The sequence below is a fragment of the Eubalaena glacialis genome, chromosome 6 (assembly GCF_028564815.1).
Source record: "Eubalaena glacialis isolate mEubGla1 chromosome 6, mEubGla1.1.hap2.+ XY, whole genome shotgun sequence".
Lineage (NCBI taxonomy): Eukaryota > Metazoa > Chordata > Mammalia > Artiodactyla > Balaenidae > Eubalaena > Eubalaena glacialis.
In genome coordinates, this window is record NC_083721.1 from 70515926 (window position 1) to 70535955 (window position 20030).

A 20030-nucleotide genomic window follows, 5' to 3' on the forward strand; every position below is an offset into this window, starting at 1 on the left:
AGACGGCCCTGAAACAGCGCCCTTGCTCTGACTGTGGAGGCTCTGTCTCTGCAGCGCCCTGGAGGGTGGGGGGAAGGGCTCAGGTTTGGACATCGTTGTATCTCCATGGTGGTGTCCTGCACAGTCACTGCTTATTAAACACTTGCTGGGGACGGGGTTTTATAAAGACACTGACACTCCCTGGAGCATTAGTGGGGACACTTGTGTGCACAGCAGAGGGCCTGTGGGCGGTTTGAAAAAGGGTGTGAAATCAACCAACTCTGGGGCCACGGTACCTGGCTTCCAATCCCAGCTCTGCTGTAGGACCTTCAGCAAATGCTTTCACCTCTCAGCCTGTGTCCTCACTTGTAAAATGGGCAGGATTGTAACAGTACTTGCTTGAAGAGGCTTGAAGATGGAAGCCCTCCGCACAGTCCTTGGCACACCAGAAGCCCTCAATCAATGTGACCTAGTTGTAGCAATAACAAGAGCATCAATTGGGTGCTAAATAAACCAGCTAATAGGTGACTGTGTCAACATTAAACCAGGTGAAAGGTCACAGCCCAGAGACCCAAACTGAAATTGAAGATACATTTGATGGGCCAGAAATGTTAAAGATATAACAGGGAAAATTAAATTTGTACATGAAGGAAGAAAAAAACAAACTGGCCAGACTTTCTCTTCCTTCTCCACATGTCAATGATAGAAACTGACAGAATTTCATTTACGTCAGTGATAGAAACAGGGCAAAATGCTCCTACCAAATCCAGGTTTGTTCAATGATGGGCACATGCCAGAACTCAACCACAAATGGCCACGATGAGTTGAGGGGAATGGAACTAGGGAATAAACACACGAGTTCAGGGACTTTCCTAAAGTATGGACATTCCACAGACAGATAATTTCCAGTGCCACACAGACCTTCGGAATTTAAGAAATCTGAGGGAGGGTGGAATGGGGTAGAAAACAGAATACTGGCCGCAACGAGCAGCAGAACGGAGGCCCAAGTTTGCAGAGGCTGCTCTTAGCTCTGTGATTGAAATGCAACGCTGTGCAAACTTAATATCGGTGGCTCAGATAAAATAATGTCAGCAGACTGGATAATTAAAGCTTTTTGGCTCATTTCTTTGTTCTCTTGCTTTCCGGACGGAGGTCGATAGAAAAAGGAGATGGGTCCAGTAAACCAAGAATTCCTCAGAGTTTTAAGTATATTTTTAGTTACTCCTGACATCTGGGATAGCAGAGACATTATTTCGGGATCAGAGATCAGATTCTGATCATGCCCTTTACATGGGGCTAAACATCACTCTCTAAAATCCTTTGATGAGAATGTACTTATTGCAAAGATACGCGCAGGCTAATTGAGACCACATTTAGGGTGTCTGTAGCTTCTGACAGAAGATGTTTCTGGCTGAGTGGAACAGATGCCATTAAACCAGTTGCCACCATTCCTATTTTTCACCATCTTCCCAAATTCCTTCCTGGACCTGCATCTGGACCAGACCTGCTCCACTCAGGACTGGAGCTGCCCAAGACCAGGGGAGTGACCACGGGTCCACGGCCAGGTCCTTACAGAGCAGCAATGGACCCAACTGCCTGGTCCCACTTGCTTTTTAAAGCATGGGCTACTCGACAAGGAAAGAGTAAATCACAAAACCACAGACACAGTTAAGAGTGCAGGGAGATCTTCGAACTCAACCTCCCATCCAGTAGAGGAATGCTGTTCTGCCCCAAACTGGGCAAGGGTGGGACTGATATGTTTGTGGACAATTGCCAGGACCTGGCTGAGCCATGAGGCTGGTGATTACAGGGATGGAACCAAACCAATCAGGGGTGGAGGGAGGACTTAGCCAAGATCCTGGTGGGTCCCTCTGTAAGAATGCCGGGAACTGCAGGACTAGGGATGCATCTGAGACTAACCCCTCCAGCCCCCTTAGGGCAGGCTGGGGTTCCCTAGAGTTAGAACTCCCCCCACCCCACTCATGCAGGAACCCTCTCTGGGCATGTCTGGCAGGGGAAAATGCTCAGAGAGGGGACAGGAAGGGGTGGCTGGGGAAGGAGTTCCGGTCACTGTGTACAGCAGGGTCTGCTGAGCCCTGATACGGCTTCGCCTAACTGGACCCAATTCTGTCCCCCGGAGTCACATAAACTCTACCTTTCTACAAGACATGGCTACAAATATCTGAAGACAATCATCATTTATCCTTTATCCTTCTGCAGATGAAACACACTCGACCCTTTCAACTGTTCCTACTTGCCATTGTTTCCAAACCATTTCACATCCTCTGGGTTCATGCTAGTTTCACCAGGACGCCCTTGGTGTGACCCTGAGGACTGAAGAAAGAACACAGGAGCACAGTGGATAAACCACAGGTTTGAATCTCGGCGCCATCATCCCCCATGCCTCAATTTCCTCTGCAGTTTCCTCTGCAGCACCTGATAATCTTAGTTATGAGAAATGCATAAGTCAGTTCATAGAGAACGCCTAGAACTGTGCCTGGCGAGGCAGCTGATAAGCAGCTAATTAAGTCTCAGCTATTTCTTAGCACAATGCTTAGCATAAGAAGTATGCAATGCATACACAAATCCTGCAGCTGATACTCCGTTACTCACCAGCTTTCTTACTCACAAAACAACAGTACCACCTCTGAGCTTTGATGAGGTAAGTTGTGAGAAGTCAGTGCGTGGTGCGGAACAAGCAGGCCATATACACTAGCTTCCTTCCCCTTTGTACGGATGCAGCAGCTAGGAGCCATTCTCTATGGGTCTCTCGTGTGCTGTATATCCGGCAAGCACAGGCACTGACTGCCTTTGCTCCAGATTATCTTTTCAAGAATATTTGTATCATAAACAACCTTGGAAGAAAGAGTGTCTTCCTTTGGAGCAAAGAACAGGCACGCTTACTGTCCATTATAAAAGGTTTGAGTTCCCTAATCTCAGGATTTCTCTCCACTGTGTGGGCAGGTGTCACCCTATGGAGATTGGAGCTCAAAGAACCAGTGAGAGAAAATGCTGGTTCTCTGGTCACTGTCATTGTTGTGAATCATAAAGTCCTGTCCCTAACCCATGGAGCTCATCTTCTGCCAGCATTCATGAAATCTTGGCAGCAAACTCACTAGCCTTCCAGTTGGTGAAATCTCAGACCCTCCATAGTTATTAAAGACAACCTAGAGAAGAGACAGTGACAAAATAACCACCTCCTGACCCCTACAGTAAAGATCTTAAACTATCATCAACCTTATCATAGTCTATCTACACTCAGCTGATTTTCTAAAAATTCTAAGTGAAGAATTTTTATTTATTTCCTTATTTATTCATTTCGATTTTCATCTTCTTGATTTTAATCGAAAGTTCCATTCATTTGAGGTGTCTTCTAAAGCTTTTTTGAGGGGAGACATCTTTTGAACTTGAAGGTCCCCCTTTCCAGGGCCTTTGTCAGAGGTGCACAGACCATAGTCTCTCCTCCTGTTCCACTCACTTCTCCCACCAGACCAGGTAGACCCTCCTTCTAAATCTAGGTTCTCATCCGTAGCATGAGACACCAGTTTGAATTGCATAAAACTCTTGACAAGTTTCTACCTTCATTCAATTTGTGGCTAAGAGCACGGTGAGTTCTATAATCATCCTAGGATGCTCTTCGTTCTCCCCTTAACCTTTACTGAGAGCACTGGGTGAGCCTCTATATTAACACCTCTACTTCCAAAAGGTAGAGATGTGTGACCTATGGGATGTGACACAGCTGAAGATCAGCAGGACACCAGCTGGTGTAGTTAGGAAGAAGAGGTAAGAACACCCACGTCCTGCTGGGAAATCTGGCCTAAAACCACTACGGCTGTAACCCAGAGCAAGTCGAGGTCTGAGAAGGCAGCTGCGTGAATGGGGTAGGGAAGTGCAAATACTGCCATGTATGTGCTTCAGACTCATCTCTGGCACTAAGAAAGACAGGGGCACAGTTAGGGACAATGTTATGAAATGCAATTTCAACTCACCCCAGGTAGCTTAGTAGGAGGCCGGTAGATATGAAGCTGTCAGTGGTTCCAAATCTTCTTCAGACACCGTAAATTAGTGGGACAAGATCTTTACTCCCATCCTCTACCACTGCCACTACCACTGTCCCTCATTTTCAGATCAAGGATTCATGCACGTGATAAACTCTAGCTCACAGGTACCCATTGACTATTCAGATAAGCAACCAGTGATTTTCATCGTTTTGTCCCTTGGGTACTTTCTTGCAGTTTATATGTACCCTCCCTCTCCACCACAAAACTGGGTATATCTGGGTCTCAGCATCTGGCATTAAATTATAACATGATTCTTTTCAAAAATAAATAAAAATAAGTGAGCCAATAAATCTCCCGAACTACAATGCTTTTTCTCTTATTCATCTTTTTAAATTGAGGGGGTTTTATTTTTAGATTTTACTGTCTGAAGATTTCTTACAATATTTTTAAGCATGACTGGGTATACCAAGATCTCAACATCTGGTCATAAGTTACTTGCAGAACTGTGGCATAGTTTTCTTTCTTTTGAAAAATAATTAATCTGTGATGGCTTTAATGGATATCAAATGAATAAAAACAGCTTTTATCTTAACATAGTTTCAGCAGTAAGCTTGGGCTTTATCAGGCCCCATGATCAAGGATTACCCAGGAAAGTTTAGTAATTAGGTTCCCAGGATAACTCCAGGGGATGGATCCTTGGCTTGCAGGCCTATTACCAGCTTAAACTCTCATCCCACACCCCTTGTGTTATAGAGGGCTCTCAACTTCTGGTCCTGCCTCCTCAAGGTGGCCTCCCATCTCTTCAAAGCTCTCACAGTGTCCCATCCAGAAACTGCTTCTATGCTTTCCTATGATCCAACGGTCCTCTGGTTTCATTATGTCTGTGTAAGAGACAGGACAGGATCCAAATCTCATCCCAGACTCCCAATTGTCAGAAAACTCATCTCTCTACCTACGCAGATTAACTCCTAATGTATCCAACCCTTAGGGGGTTTTGAGGCTGTTCCACAACAGACTGTCCTCAGTCAGAGATGGCCAGACCTTCACACCTGGTTACCCCCACAGGTACAGATCAATAAAACCCAGTCAATGGAATACTACTCAGCCATAAGAAAGAATGAAATAATGCCATTTGCAGCAATATGGATGGACCTAGAGATTATCACACTAAGTGAAGTCAGTCAGACAAAGACAAAGTTCATATGGTATCACTTACATGTGGAATCTAAAAAATGATACAAATGACTTATTTACAAAACAGAAACAGACTCACAAAACAAACTTACAGTTAGAAAAGGGGAAGGGGAGATAAATTAGGAGCTTGTGATTAACAGATACACACTATATATAAAATAAACAACAAGATCCTACTGTAGAGCACAGGGAACAATAGTCAATATCTTGCAATAATCTATAATGGAAAAGAATCTGAAAAAGAATACACACATGCGGCACCTCCCTGGTGGCGCAGTGGTTAAGAATCCGCCTGCCAATGCAGGGGACACGGGTTCGAGCCCTGGTCCGGGAAGATCCCACATGCCGTGGAGCAACGAAGCCCGGGTGACACGACTACTGAGCCTGCGCTCTAGAGCCCATGTGCCACAACTACTGAGCCCGCGTGCCACAACTACTGAAGCCAGCGCGCCTAGAGCCCGTGTTCCGCAATGAGAAGCCTGTGCACCGCAATGAAGAGTAGCCCCCGCTCGCCGCAACTAAGACACAACGCAGCCAAAAAATAAAAATAAATAAATAAATTTTTTAAAAAAGAAAGAAACATTTGCTAAAGGTCCCTGCATCATCTATGAGGGGCCCACTGTCTCAGACTTTAAGGGACCCTGGAGAAGGGCACCGAGTTCTGGGCAGCCTCTACACCGACCAGGTTAACGGCTGTGCTCATGAGGCCCCGTTTCCTCACTAAGGAGGAAAAAGAGTACTGGATGATTTCTGCAGCCCTATCTGCTCTAGGTTTTACAACAGAAGTTTGACTGTCCTCTTTTCCTCATTGCAAACTTCCCTGTCCTGAGCATAAAGCTGGTAACTACACAGAAAGGGCTTCATGCACAGCCCTCTCAATTCCAGAGACTCTACCTTCAGCCCTATTTTAGCCGAGGCAAACCTGCCTTTAAAATAAAGCGACTTGCGTTAATTTCTCCATCCTTTGATCTTCTGCCTCTGCTGCTTCACAAAGTCATGGCTTTAAGTCTTCGCCTTCCAAGGGAGCCATGCTCAGACATAAAGTGTTCACTTTGATCCAGCCTCCCGTGAATACTAAAATAATGCCTCCCATCTCAGATGCAGGTTCTGTATTTTCTTTCAGGCAGCAGTAGGACACCACTACTTTTTTTCTTTATTAGCCACCTTAGAGTTCAACCTCACTGTCATTTTTTTTTAATTCCTTTAAAGTTACAGGATTTATTTTCTTAATGAAAGAGCAGCCCCTACATACTTTTTTTTGCCTTTCCAAGTAGTCTAAGAGGCTACTCTCTCACTTCAGTGATGGGGCCATAGTTCAAAGCAGCTTTAGAACCATGGGGGAAACAATCAGTGCTATAAAATCACAGGCCACACTTCCTTTCACTAATTCTTCTTTCCCTTCCTCTTCCTTCTCACACTCTTTGCTTCACTAGAATTGGTTGTGGCCCCATCAGCCTCCTTTGCACTGAGAGTGAACAGATGGCCCCCTGGCTGACACTGGCTGAGGACCCCTGACGTGCTATAAGCCTGAGAGTCAACAGAAAACCCATCTCCCTCACTGGCTAAAGCTGCAAAAAGCAATGAATCCCGCCCCCCCTCAAATAACACATAGGAAATCCCAAAAGATCACCGACATGTTTGAAATACTATTGAGAAATATATTTCAGAATATTATTCGAAATATTATTCACCATTGGATAGCTGCCCAAAGAAGTCCCCATCTGAACACTCACTCTATGTTACCCTAACACAGGACTTCTCACTGAGCAGAGTGGAGATGACCACGTCTGTGCAGCTCTTGGTCAGCACCCGGAATAGCTGGGCCGACATTAACATGGAATTCTACCTGTGCGCCAACCCCAACAAGGTCTACTTGCCAAGGAACCACAGGGTCAAAGGGGAAATCAAAACCGAATGGAGGGACTTCCCTGGTGGCAGAGTGGCTAAGAATCCGCCTGCCAGTGCAGGCGACACGGGTTTGATCCCTGGTCCAGGAAGATCCCACATGCCTCGGAGCAACTAAGCCCGTGCACCACAACTACTGAGCCTGTGAGCCACAACTACTGAGCCCGTGTGTCCAGAGCCCATGCTCCGCAACAAGAGAAGCCACCGCAATGAGAAGCCCATGCACCGCAACGAAGCGTAGCCCCGGCTCGCTGCAATTAGAGAAAGCCCATGTACAGCAACGAAGACCCAATGCAGCCAAAAATAAATATTAATTAATTAATTTCAAACAAACAAACAAACAAAAACAAATGGAGTTCATCACAGCAGCCTCCTGCAGCAGTGGAGGAAGAAGTTTGGGGCAGTCGGGAAGCTGGAGCACCACAGTTTGGCAGTACGAATAGCTTCTAGCAGAGGCCAGGGCACCCAGCAGGCACTTAATCAATCTTGATTCCTGGCTGGCTCCACCGATGACTCCCACTGACTTGACCAGTTCTAGAATTCTGACCGGCTAAGCCAAGGTCAACAGATAATGCTAAAGCATGCTGACGTCACCCCCACCTGCCTGGGCACCTGGCCAGGTGTCATCTCACCTTGGGGGCTGTGGTCCCTCCCGGATGGCCAGGAAGGCCCACAGTTCTTCCCCTCCGGCAGCTCCTCAGGGTGGACTGAGGGGGAGGGGTCAACAGCACAATTTAAACTCTTCCCCACTCACCAATGTCTCCTCTGCTGTTTGTTGTGGTAACTGGGCTGAGAGGACAAGGAAAGAAGTCCTGGAGGTCTGCCTCACTGTGGGGAGCCCTCAGCCGGGACACTCCTGAAGTGTTCTGGACTGCAGCAGGGGCAGCCGATCTGGCAGCCACCTGGCTGGTGCCCGGCGGAAAGGAGGACAGGAAAGCCGAGTCAGGCACAGACATGCAACAGGGAGTGGGCGCGGCAGCCGGAGGACCTTATCACCGGAGAGGCTGGTGGAAATGCCCCAAGGACAGCAACAGTTGCTTTTATGACCACGTGTGGGGGGCTATGGGTTTCGAGTTCAGGAACAATGCTTACGAGGAGAACCAGAAAGGTGCTTCCTTCCTCCACAGAGGACAGATGCAGGAGAGCCAGGGAGGATGGCGCTGAGGTAAGGGTGCAGGGTCTGGGGAGAGGCCCTAGCAGGGATGAGGGAGGAAGGACACCCGGCAGGCCTGTCAGGAGGCCATTGGGGTCTCTGGAGGGGGCCGGCTCCTGGGTAGTCAGTGGCCTGGCTTTGGTGACACAGCCAGGGGAAGGGGATGCCCACAGGACAGGGAGAAAGTACCCACACCTGGGAGAAGACTGTCCTCAGGAATGAGTGAGCCCCCGCCCCCCCACTGTCCCAGGACCCAGCCCACGTTCCATGCCCCGCAGAACCCACATGCAGGCAGCCCACGGCACCCACCCCTCAGCCTGGTCCAGGCTCCTGAAGTTCACCCCTTCTCCCCCCTTCACAAACCTGTTTCCCTCCAGCAGCAAATCTCATATATTCCTTAAGAGGGAAACAAATACTTATATCAAGAGTATGCAGTAAATCCGTTCTCTCAAAGGAACAAATGACTTATCTCTGAGCCCACTGTGCGTTGCCCTTCCAGAAGGTGAATTAGTAAAAGATTCTTTGTAAACCCAAAGGAAATCAAATGCTCATGATGGAATTTCAGCAGAGGAACTTTCAGGCGGAAAGGTCCTTACACATCCGTTCCATCACACAGGAGACCTAGAGGGTGGATGCTCAGTCTAGGGTGGTGGTCCCCCCCGCCACTTTGAGGTGTACATTGAAGAAGAAATGGGAGTGACTGGACTCTCTGAAGAGGGGTGGGATGGGGTGGAACCCTCACCCTGTTACGGTGCCGTGGCTAGACGTCCTTTCCCACCTGGATGGGGAGCTTCAGCAGAGAGCTAATCCCGAGGGTGCCAGCCCCACCTGAACCCACTTGCTGCTGGGAACCCGTGTGGCCACAGGACCAGGTGGGAGCTGAAGCAGGATGGTGTTCCTATAAGTAATGGTTTCTGCGTCTCTCATGGCCTAAGCCAGTCGGTCCCAGCGGCACTTCTCTCCACCCAGCAAGCTCAGTCCAACTGCTGTCCCTCTACTCAAGGATTCTCCACCCTTGGTAAAGGGCTCAGGCACCTGTGGCTTGACCCTGACTCCACCTCCAGCTGGAGCACACGTGGCACCTCATCCTCACCAGCCACTCTTCCGAGGGCTGCCAGCAGGAGGCACCTCCTGATCTGCTGCTCCTCCGGTGCCTCAGGCCCGCATCCCACCCTGTGCCCACAGGAGCCGGGGATGCTCTGCCACGCCCATTCTTTTGTCCAGCGGATTAGGCCACTTCCGGCTATAATCCTTTCACAGCTCAACCTGCATCAAGGATTGTTTCTGAAAGGACCCGAAGTCACTCACAAGAAAATACAAAATTAAGCTGATTATTTAAAAACTAAAACTGTATAAAAGCTGATAATATATGCAAAATTGTTTTCTAAACTAGTTTTACAAACGTATCAAGCATTACATCTGTCCCCTAAGTTTCATGACACTCATAGTAAAAAAAAGGAAACAGAATGGGTCACATAATTCTCCTTGCTGTGAGGATGCAAAGGCACTTCATCAAGAAACAGTGCTAATCTCTACAGAGAGGGAACTGAACATCCCATGAACGATTCGACCCATAGGGTTTTCAGAAAGAAATGCTCACTATTTGGCCCCTTCTTAACATCAACACTTATGAAAGTAAGAAAAATATTAAAACATGACTTGAGATTTTTGCAGGGAACTAAAGCAATGTCATTTGGGCAGGGGTCTGGAAGCCTAAATACAAGACACAGTGGTTCTCAGGGCACCTCACCATGCATTCTGCCGCGAAGAGGGGAAGAGGAAGGTTCGAGGGGGAGGGGCACTGGGAAATGTGGTGGGATTAATTCCCGTATGACTTGGGGGTGGGAGGACAAGAATGCTAATACCCTACATTAAACAGAATATTCATTATAAAGAATTATCTCATCTAAAATGCTAATAGTACCCCTGCTGAGAAACAGTGGAAGGGGAATCAGTAATTAGCATGACTCTTCTAATGCCTTAAATACCAATTAAATCTTCACAGAGAGTTGACAGCAAAGACTACAAGAATGTCTGCTCTGGGAGTACAGATGAAGGGGGATGCAGGCTTCTGATGTGTCAGTCCTGCTGGTGGTGACATGCAGATCATTTTATGAGGGGATTGGAGCCTGATGAGTACTGTTGGCTAGAGAGAGAGCTGGATGATGGTGAGCTATAAGCATGCCTGTGGAAAGGGACAAATCTCTCCCGTTTTTTATTTCTTTATATGTCTAAATGAGGACACAGCTGGGACATCAAAACTGCACATCAACACATCACAGGAGAAACTAGTCTACAGCACTGGTTTTCAAAGTGTGGTTCCCAACTAGCATCACCTGGGAACTTGTTGGAACTACCCCACACCAGCTGAATAGAAGAAACTGAGCGTGGGTCCAGCCAGGTGTGTTTTAACAAGCCCTCCAGGTGAGTCTGATTCAGGCTCAAGTTTGAGAACCACCAGTCTAGAAGGTTTAGGGCTGAACATGGCAATTGGTCACCAGAGATATTTTAGAAATGCTGGCTCACCCCTGTGCAGAGTCTCTATTAGACTCTGAGAGGGAGGGGGATATTGCAACATGTCTGTTGCAGGCAAATGATCAGACGCAGAGGGTCTGAGAGGGAAGACCTAAGTGATGAGAAATGGGAGCAAAGAGTGAATTATCAAGGGCCAATTTAAGTCTCAAGTCAGATTAACCATCCTAGAAGGATTTTTTTTTATTGAAACATAGTTGATTTACAATATTATATTAGTTTCAGGTACACATAGTGATTTACAGCATTTACAGCATAGTGATTTAGTATTTTTATATATTCCATTTAAAGGTATTACAAAATAATGGTTATAATTCCCTGTGCTATACAATATATCCTTGTTGCTTATCTGTTTTATACATAGTAGTTTGTATCTCTTACTCCCATACCCCTATCTTGCCCCTCTCCTCTTCCCTCTCCACATTGGTATCCACTAGGTTGTTTTCTACATTGGTGAGTCTGTTTTACTAGGTATATTTATTTGTTTTATTTTTTATATTCCACATATAAGTGACAACACAGTATTTGTCTTTTACTGTCTGACTTATTTCACTAGCATAATACATTCTAGGTCCATACACATCATTGTAAATGGCAGAATTTCATTCTTTTTTATGGCAGAGTAATATTCCATTGTATACATCTACAGCACCTTCTTTATCCATTCATCTGTTGATGGACATTTGGGTTGCTTCCATATCTTAGCTATTGTAAATAGTGCGCTATGAACATTGGGGTGCATGTACCTTTTCAAATTAGTGTTTTCATTTTTTCCAGATATATACCCAGGAATGGAATTGCTGGATCATATGGTAGTTTCATTTTTAGTTTTTTGAGGAACCTCCATACTGTTTTCCATAGTGGCTGCACCAATTTACATTTCCACCAACAGTGTACAAGGATTGCCTTTTCTTCATATCCTCACCAACATTTGTTATTTGTAGACTTTTTGATGATAGCCATCCTGACATGTGTGAGGTGATAACTCGTTGTTTTGACTTGTGTTTCTCTAATAGCGATGTTGAGCATCTTTGCATGTGCCTGTTAGCCATCACTATGTCTTCTTTGGAAAAAAGTCTATTCAAGTCTTCTGCCCATTTCTTCTTTGGATTGTTTTTTTTTATATTGAGTTGTATGAGCCGTTTGTATATTTTAGATATTAATTCCTTGTTAGCTGCATCATTTGCAAATATTTTCTCCCATTCAGTAGATTGTCTTTTTGTTTTGTTGATGGTTTCCTTTGCTGTGCAGAAGTTTTAAGTTTAATTAGTCCCATTTGTTTATTTTTGCTTTTATTTCTTTTGCATGAGGAGCTAGATCACCCAAAATATTGCCACAATTTATGTCAAAGAGTGTTCTGCCTATGTTCTCCTCTAGGAGTTTTATGGTTTCATGTCTTATAGTTACGTCTTTAACCCTTTTTGAGTTTATTTTTGTATATGGTGTGAGGAAATGTTCTAATCTCATTCTTTTACATGTAGCTGTCCAGTTTTCCCAGCACCACTTATTGAAGAGACTATCTTTTCTTCACTGTATATTCTTGCCTCCATTGCTGTAGATAAAGTGACCACAGGTGTGTGGTTTATTTCTTGGTAGAAGGATTTTGTTTTTAATCAAACTTGTACTTCTATTTGAATAGCCAATACATTTACATGATTCAAAATTCAAAAGATTCAAAGGGTATGCAGTAAAAGGTCTTTCACCCTCCCCTGCTCCTAGGTACTCAGCTCCAACTTCCCTTCCTCAGAATCAGCCATGTCATCAGTGTCTTCTAGGGATATGTTATAAAAATACATATATGTTTTTGTCCCCACTTTCTTAAAAACAAATGATAGCATATGACACACTCTGTTTTGTACCTTGCTTTTTTCACTTAATATATTTTGGGGATTATTCCATATTAGACACATCAAGAACCACCTAGAAGACTTCCAAGTATCTGGAAACATACAACACCCCAGAGACATGTGTGCCTTCCCTATAGAGAAGGAGCATCTGCTAGGCATTACATGATTCCTGTGGATTTCTTAGTGAACCCCCTATAGAGAAATTGTCCTGAAATTCTTGGTTTGGAGAACACTCCTCAGGCCCTACTTGTATGCTGTTTTATAACAAAAGGAGGTAATATGGAAACTCTGAGGTCATTAAAGTCCAAGAATAACACTATCAGATAACATTAGCAACTAGTGGGTCAGACACCCTATGATACACAGTAGAGGAAAGCTTGAACACTGGAGAGAACTCAAAGCAATGAGAGGACTTGAACTTTTTGTCTGTAAGACTAATAACCATAAAACACATTTTATTTATAGGAATTCACAAAACACATGAAAGGATAAAGACATGAACTAGTGAAGAATACTTAGGTCAGTTTTCAACACTTAGAATCAGATATATAACAGAATAAAATAATATATATATATAATCTTTATCCTTCTACAAGCTTCAGTTACAGTAACAGTTCCTTCAGAATTACTTTTTGTTCTGTCTGTCCTTCAGCACCATCAGTAAGATTAGTGATGTTGAGCACATTTTCATATATCTATTGGCCACTTGGATGTCATTTTTGGAAAAATGTCTATTCAGGTCCCTTGCTCATTTTTTTAATGGGGTTATGATATCTTTGTGGTGGGTTTTTGTTTGTTTTGTTTTTGCTATTGAGCTATATGAGTTCTTTATATATTTTAGATATTAATCCCTTTTTAGATATATGGTTTGCAGATACTTTCTCCCATTCTGTATGTTGCCTTCTCATTTTGTTGATGGTTACCTTTGCTGAGCAAAAGCTTTTTAGTTTGATATAGTCCCACTTGTTTATTTTTGCTCTTGTTGCCTGAGTTTTTGGTGTCATATATAAAAAATCATTGCCAAGACCAATGTCAAGGAGCTTTTTTCTTATGTTTTCTTCTAAGAGTTTTAAAGTTTCAGGTCTTCTGTTTAAGTCTTTAATCCATTTTGATTTGACTTTTGTGTATAGTATACGATAAGGGTCTAATTTCATTCTTTTGCATATGGATATGCAAAATTTTCCCAACACCATTTGTTGAAGAGACTCTTCTTTCTCCATTGTGTATTCTTGGACCCCTTGTCAAAGATTAGTTGACTGTATATGTGTGGGTTTATTTCTGGGCTCTCTATTCTGTTCCACTGATACATGTCTATTTTAATGCCAGTACCATACTGTTTTGATTAGTATAGCTTTGTAATATAGTTTGAAATCAGGAATTGTAATGCCTCCAGCTTCGTTCTTCTTTCTCAAGAGTGCTTTGGCTACTCAGAGTCTTCTGTGGTTCCATATTAATTTTAGGATTGTTTGGTCTATTTCTGTGAAAAATGTCATTGGAATTTTGATAGGGATTGCATTGCATCTGTAGATCTCTTTGGGTAGTACAGATGATTTAACAATATTAATTCTTCCAATCCATGAACACGAGCTATCTTTCCATTTACTTGTGTCTTACTCAATTTCTTTCATCAATGTCTTATAGTGTTCAGTGTATAGGTCTTTCACCTCCTTAGTTATATTTATTCATATGTATTTTATTCTTTTTAATGCTATTGTAAATGGGATTGTTTTCTTAATTTCTTTTTAGGATAGTTTATTGTTGGTGCCTCCAGCTTCTGACACAGGTTTTAATGAAGACGAGTTCCTTCTACAGGGAGGCACCCCTTTCCAAAGCCCACATCAATTCAGAGAGAAAAACCAAAACAAAAGCCCCACAGCAAGAGACAGGAAGGAAGGGAAGCTATTCAAACTCCCTGTCCCTCTCCTCCATAGCACACAATAGCTGAGTCCTCTACTGGAGAATCATGGCTCCAAAAGAATCCCTCTGACCTGGTGTTTTCTGGTTTTAAAGCCTCCGTTTGAGCACTGTCACTATGGCGACAAGTCTGGGATGCTCTACTCTAAGTGAGGAAGCTTATCCTTCAAATATGCTTCTTGAGTTAGCAACAAAGGAATTCACTGAACCTCAACTAATCTCATATTCTCCTGGGAGACCTCTCTCAAAAGGCACTTTTCTCCCCTTGCTCTCACAAACCTCCAAGATTTACACTGTTCAGCCAACAACCACATTTACATAGAGATTTACAGTTTACTTTCACCCACATCACCTCAATCAAGCCCTGAGGAGTCCTCTTCAGTCACATGAGCCTCTTCTACAACAACTAAACAAAATGAGGCCCTTGGTTTTAAGGAGCCCTTCCCCGGAAGGCTAGCAGACACAGGCCCTGCAGCCGAGATAGGACAGAGGAAGGAGGAGTGGGAGCGTAGGGAGCTTACCCACATGACTTTTTCTTTTCCAGAGGGAAGAATCTGCAGTGGCTTCTAACCCTGGCAGGCCTGATGCCCACTCCCCTGAAGCTCTTCTCAGTCTGTTCTGGGCTGTTGTTCTGCCTTGGCTCATGTTCTACATCATTCCCAGCCCCAGCTGTTCCAAGAGTGGCTGTCGGCTCTGGGGAATTTATCCTCCCTGACTTCAGAGGGGTCTTCCTTAAGTATGAGTTCTTAGAGTCAGCCCTGGCTTCCTATAACATAGGTGTAAAAGGAAAACTCTGCTTTACTTTTCTCTACTCTGTGATGACATTCTGCTTCACATCTGGTTACCAAATGTGTAGAGGTTTGCCCCTCACCAAGCAATTCTCTGCAACACCAGCTGAGTGTCCTACAATTTAATTCAATTCTGACACTATCTACCTGGAGAGAGCATCAGATCCCACAGACTGTCCCCACTTCAGATGCCAACTGCAAGTCCAGGTTGTTACTTGGACTTCTGACTGACTGGCTATAAACCAGAGGCTCCCATGACTCCCCTCCTCAAGTTTGATCACTTGCTAGGACAGCTCACAGAATTCAAGAAAACAGTCTACTTATTAGATTAATGGTTTATTACAATGGATATTAAAGAACATGAATGAACAGTCAGATGAAGAGACACATAGGGTGAAGTCCGGAAGAGTCCCAAGCACAGGGGCTACTGTCTCACGGAGTCTGGGGTATACCACCCTCCTGGCACATGGATGAAACAACCCAAAAGCTCTCCAAACACCATCTTTTTGGGTTTTTATGGCAGCTTCCTGTCATAGGCACGAATGAATACATCATTGGCCATTGGTGATTAAGTCAATCTCTAGCCCTTCTCCCCTCCCCAGAGGTCAGGCGGTTGGAACTGAAAGTTCCAACTCTCTAATCACCTGGCTGGCTCTGCTGGCAACTAGTCCCCTTCCTATGGTTTTCTAGGGGCTTTCCAGAAATTACCTCATTAATAAAAACTCAGTGGTTGAAAGAGCCTTGTTATGAATAACAAAAACACCCATTTCATCTTTATGCTCTAGTGCTACTTAAGGAGTTAGGAACAAAAGATGTCCATATAGCTCTTATCACTTAAGAAATTACAAAGGTTTTAAGAGCTATTTCCAGGAAACATGACAAATTTATTACATCAGAGTATCACAATAAGCCTATCTCTTATTAGTTTTATAACCTTGGGGAAGTCATTTAACCTTTCAAGCCTGTTACCTCTTCTGTAAGATGGGGGCAATTACATCTATACAGATGGTTCTGATAAGGACTGAGGACACAGATGCATTCTACAATTCTTAGTTCCCTCCCATCCCAGCCCACTCTGCCCTCAGGGGTTAGGCAGTCTTAAATCCTAAGGAGGTTCATATCAAAGAGACAAAATGATGTACCAACCTCACACTGACCTCTCTACCTTGTGTCTTTGGTCGCCTAAACCATTTCTGGGTGATATGTAATTCTTTTCCTCCGGTTTTCAAAACAAACAAATAAGGGAGGCTGTTCAACCTCATTTGTGTTTATTATGAGAGGCAATGAAGTAGGAACAAAGACCATCTTAGGCGATAAAACTTTTGGGTTCCAGTCCTCCCTGCTCACTGAGTTCCTCAGCCTCTCTGGTCTCTAGGAGTTTCTTTTTAAATACCTTACCTGCCTTACCTCCCAGAGGAAAGGGGCTGGATAGGGTGCTCTGTTAGAGCCCCTTCCTGCTCTAAGATCTCCGAACTTTAAGGGAGTACCAAACATGAAACGGGAATAAATCAGACTTACCAGAGAGACTGGTCTTGCCCTCTAGGAGTGTTCTAAAGTGTTCTAAAATCCACCCCCACTTCTTAAAATAAACATTTCATTTGGGAATAATTTTAGATTTTTAGAAAAGTTGCTAAGATGATGCAGAGAGTTACTTCAACCAATTTCCCCTAATTTTAACATCTTACATTACCATGGTACATTTGTCAGAACTACAAAACCAACATTGGTACATTATTTACTAAATTCCAGATTTTACTTGGATTTCACCAATTTTTCCACTAATGTCTTTTTTTCTGCTCCTGGGTCCAATCCAGGATACCTCATTGCATTTAGGATAAAACAACTTTTAAATGGTGAAAGATTTCCAACATAGAGACAAACAGATCTTCAATAAAAAGAAGATCAGATACACTTGAGGCTCTTTTTGAGCCCTCTCTTCCCATTTTCAAGCCCTTTCCTTTCTCCCTAGAGAAGCATCATCACAAACTCATTGTTTATCATTCCCTGGCATGTTTGCATGGATTCCTAAAAAGACAATATAAGCATAAACACTATTTATTATTGTTTTTCAGACTTTAAAACTTATATAAATATTATTCTTTTCATATCCTTCCATACCCTGCTTCTTTCATTCAACTATGTTTTTGAGATCCATCTGTTAAGAAATATAGCAATAGTTCTTTTTGCTCCTGTGCATAAGATGTATAGCATTTCAGTCTATGAGTACACCACTATTATCATTCTCCTACTGATGGACATTTAAACCGTTTCTTTCTTTTCTTTTTTTTGCTGCAATAGACATTTTAATGCATTTGCTGAAACATAAGAAAGATTCTCCATCTAGGACTAGAATTTCTGTGTTAAAAGCTGTAACCAGCTTTCTGGCGGAGATGACCTCCCCATGATAACATGCCTCTCGCAAAGGATCTCATTCATCCCTCTCCAGAAGAGGAGAAGAAGAAACACAAGAAGAAGTGCCTGGTGCAGAGCCCCAATTCCTATTTCATGGATGTGAAATGCCCAGGTTGCTATAAAATCACCACCATCTTTAGCCATGCACAAACAGTAGTTTTGTGTCTTGGCTGCTCTATTGTCCTCTGCCAGCCTACAGGAGGAAAAGCAAGGCTTACAGAAGGATGCTCCTTCAGATGGAAGCAGCACTAAAAGCACCTAGAATCAAGATGAATGGGAAACCATCCCAATAGACACATTTTGGATACATCCTGTTTATTGTCTTGTTTTACTGCTAGGAAGTTCCTACCTCACGTATTGAGGGGCAACTTTAGAGTCAGTTGGGACAATCTGTGAAATCAAATGAAGGCAGTTTCCAAGTCAAAAGTCCACAGGGCTGAATATAAGGACTCCTTACCTAGAAAGAGGAAAGCTGTTGATGCCAACACCGCAAAGAGGGTAAAGAGGAGAATCTGGTAAGAACCCATGAACTTCTGGAGGACACCTGAATCTTCACACTGATCTACGCATTGGTAGAATAAAAGAAGATAATAGTTATTTAATACATCCAGGACAGACGCTGCATTTAAAATCTTGTGTGGTCCTAAGAGTATCTAGCTGAAGCACTCAAAACCCAGCCCTCTAAGAAACTGTTTTGCTTCTTACCAGAGAAAACTGGGTGAACTGTACTTGGCTCCTCTACCTCTTTTTGGCTTTTTATCTCTCTAACGTAATAAACTACAATTATTGAGCCTCTCATTTCTTTTCGGCTTACAAAAGAATATTTCAATTCTCTGCCACTTTAAAATGCCTGTTACCTTTGCTGTGCACTTTAACTCCAGGTAACATGCTTCCCTTCACCAATTTTGTGACAATGTACGGTGATTCAACTTCTACTTTTAATCCCTCTAACCTAAAACATTTCCTTGGATCACCAATGACCTCTTATATCCAGGGGCCACTTGTCCTTTTTTATTCAGGTGTCATTTCTAGGGAACATTCTGATTTGTATATAACCTTGTCCTCAATAAAACTTCAGACTTGTGTCTTTGAAGCATTAAAAAAAAAAAAAAGGTGTAACTAAATTGTTTCTTAAAGCTGTTGTACTGATCTATACTCCTTTCAGAAGTGAATGAGTCTGTTGCTCCACGTTCTCATCCATACTTGGAAGGGCATTCATTTTATAAATTAATTTGGCGACAACTGGCATCTTTATAATGAGTCTTCCAGTTCATGAACACTGCCTTTTTTCCCATTTATTAAAACTTTTTTTCTTTTCAGTAATTGTAATTTCTCCAAAAATATTCTTGTACATATTTTGGTTAGGCATACCACTAGGTATCTTGAAGCTTTTATCACTATTGAAAATGGGATCCTTTATTTATTAATTTTTCTAATTGGTTATTACCGGTGAATAAGATTTCTATATGTTGATTTTGTGTCTAGGGAAACTGGCAAGCTCTTACTATATATTTTCTACTTAAAAAAACTCAACAAAATCATATTGTATGCAAATAAGGACATATCTTTCCAACATTCACGACATTTTTCTTATCTTATTGCATTGGCTAGAATCTCCTGTACAATGCTGAATATAAATCGTGAGAAAGGGAATCTTTATCTTTTTCATGTCTTTACTGAAAAGAAGCCTAGAGTCTTATTGTTAAGGATAGTTTTTGCTGGAATATTTTGATAGATGCTCTTTATCAAGTTAAGGAAATTCCCTTCTAAGTTTCCTGAGAAGTCTATTCAATCATGAAAAAGCACTAAATTCTGACAACTACTTTTTCTGTTTCTTACAGATTGTAGGTATTATTGATCTGTTAACATGATTTATTACATTAACATATTTTCTGATGTTGGATCATTCTTAATTTCATGCATAAACTCTACTTAGAATGTAAATATTTGAAATAGATTTGCAAATATTCCATAAGCATCTATGTTTATAAATTGGACTGTTTTATAATTTTCCTTTCTTGTATTCTTCTTGTCTGGTTTGGGTATTTAGGTTATATTATCATTGTAAAAGTAGATAGCTTTTCCTAATTTTCTATTCTCTTAAACAGTTTGTTAATATTAGGATTATCTACTTCTTAGAAGTTGAATAAAGTACAGATGTAAACCACCTAAGCCTGATATTTTGGAGAGATGAGGTCTTGGTTATCAGCTTAAGTTCTTTAATGATTTTTGCTTTTTGGTATTTTCTACATTTTTCAAGTAGTTTTGGCAAATTATATTTACCTAGAAAACTATGTCTTTTCCC

The 20030-nt window shown here is 42.8% G+C and overlaps 2 protein-coding genes across 7 annotated transcripts in view; one reads left to right on the forward strand and one right to left on the reverse strand.

Annotated features, from left to right (window-relative positions):
- MYLK (myosin light chain kinase) overlaps positions 1 to 20030 on the reverse strand; it is a 269948-nt gene that overhangs the window by 205554 nt on the left and 44364 nt on the right. For 4 of the 6 annotated variants that reach the window (XM_061194267.1, XM_061194261.1, XM_061194263.1 and 1 more), the window contains one exon: positions 276 to 448. The exons of the other annotated variants lie outside the window; for them this stretch is intronic. The gene's annotated coding sequence lies outside the window, so the exon portion shown is untranslated. The remainder of the gene's footprint in view (positions 1 to 275; positions 449 to 20030) is intronic. 6 annotated transcript variants of the gene reach the window in all.
- Positions 17723 to 18011, forward strand: LOC133093376 (small ribosomal subunit protein eS27-like). The gene has a single exon (XM_061193179.1). The coding sequence runs from the start codon at positions 17723 to 17725 to the stop codon at positions 17975 to 17977; it is 255 nt and encodes an 84-aa protein (XP_061049162.1). The 3' UTR covers positions 17978 to 18011.

What these genes read in the sequence shown, in the direction of transcription:
- LOC133093376 (XM_061193179.1), top strand. Translation starts at nt 17,723, where the DNA reads ATGCCTCTCGCAAAGGATCTCATTCATCCCTCTCCAGAAGAGGAGAAG.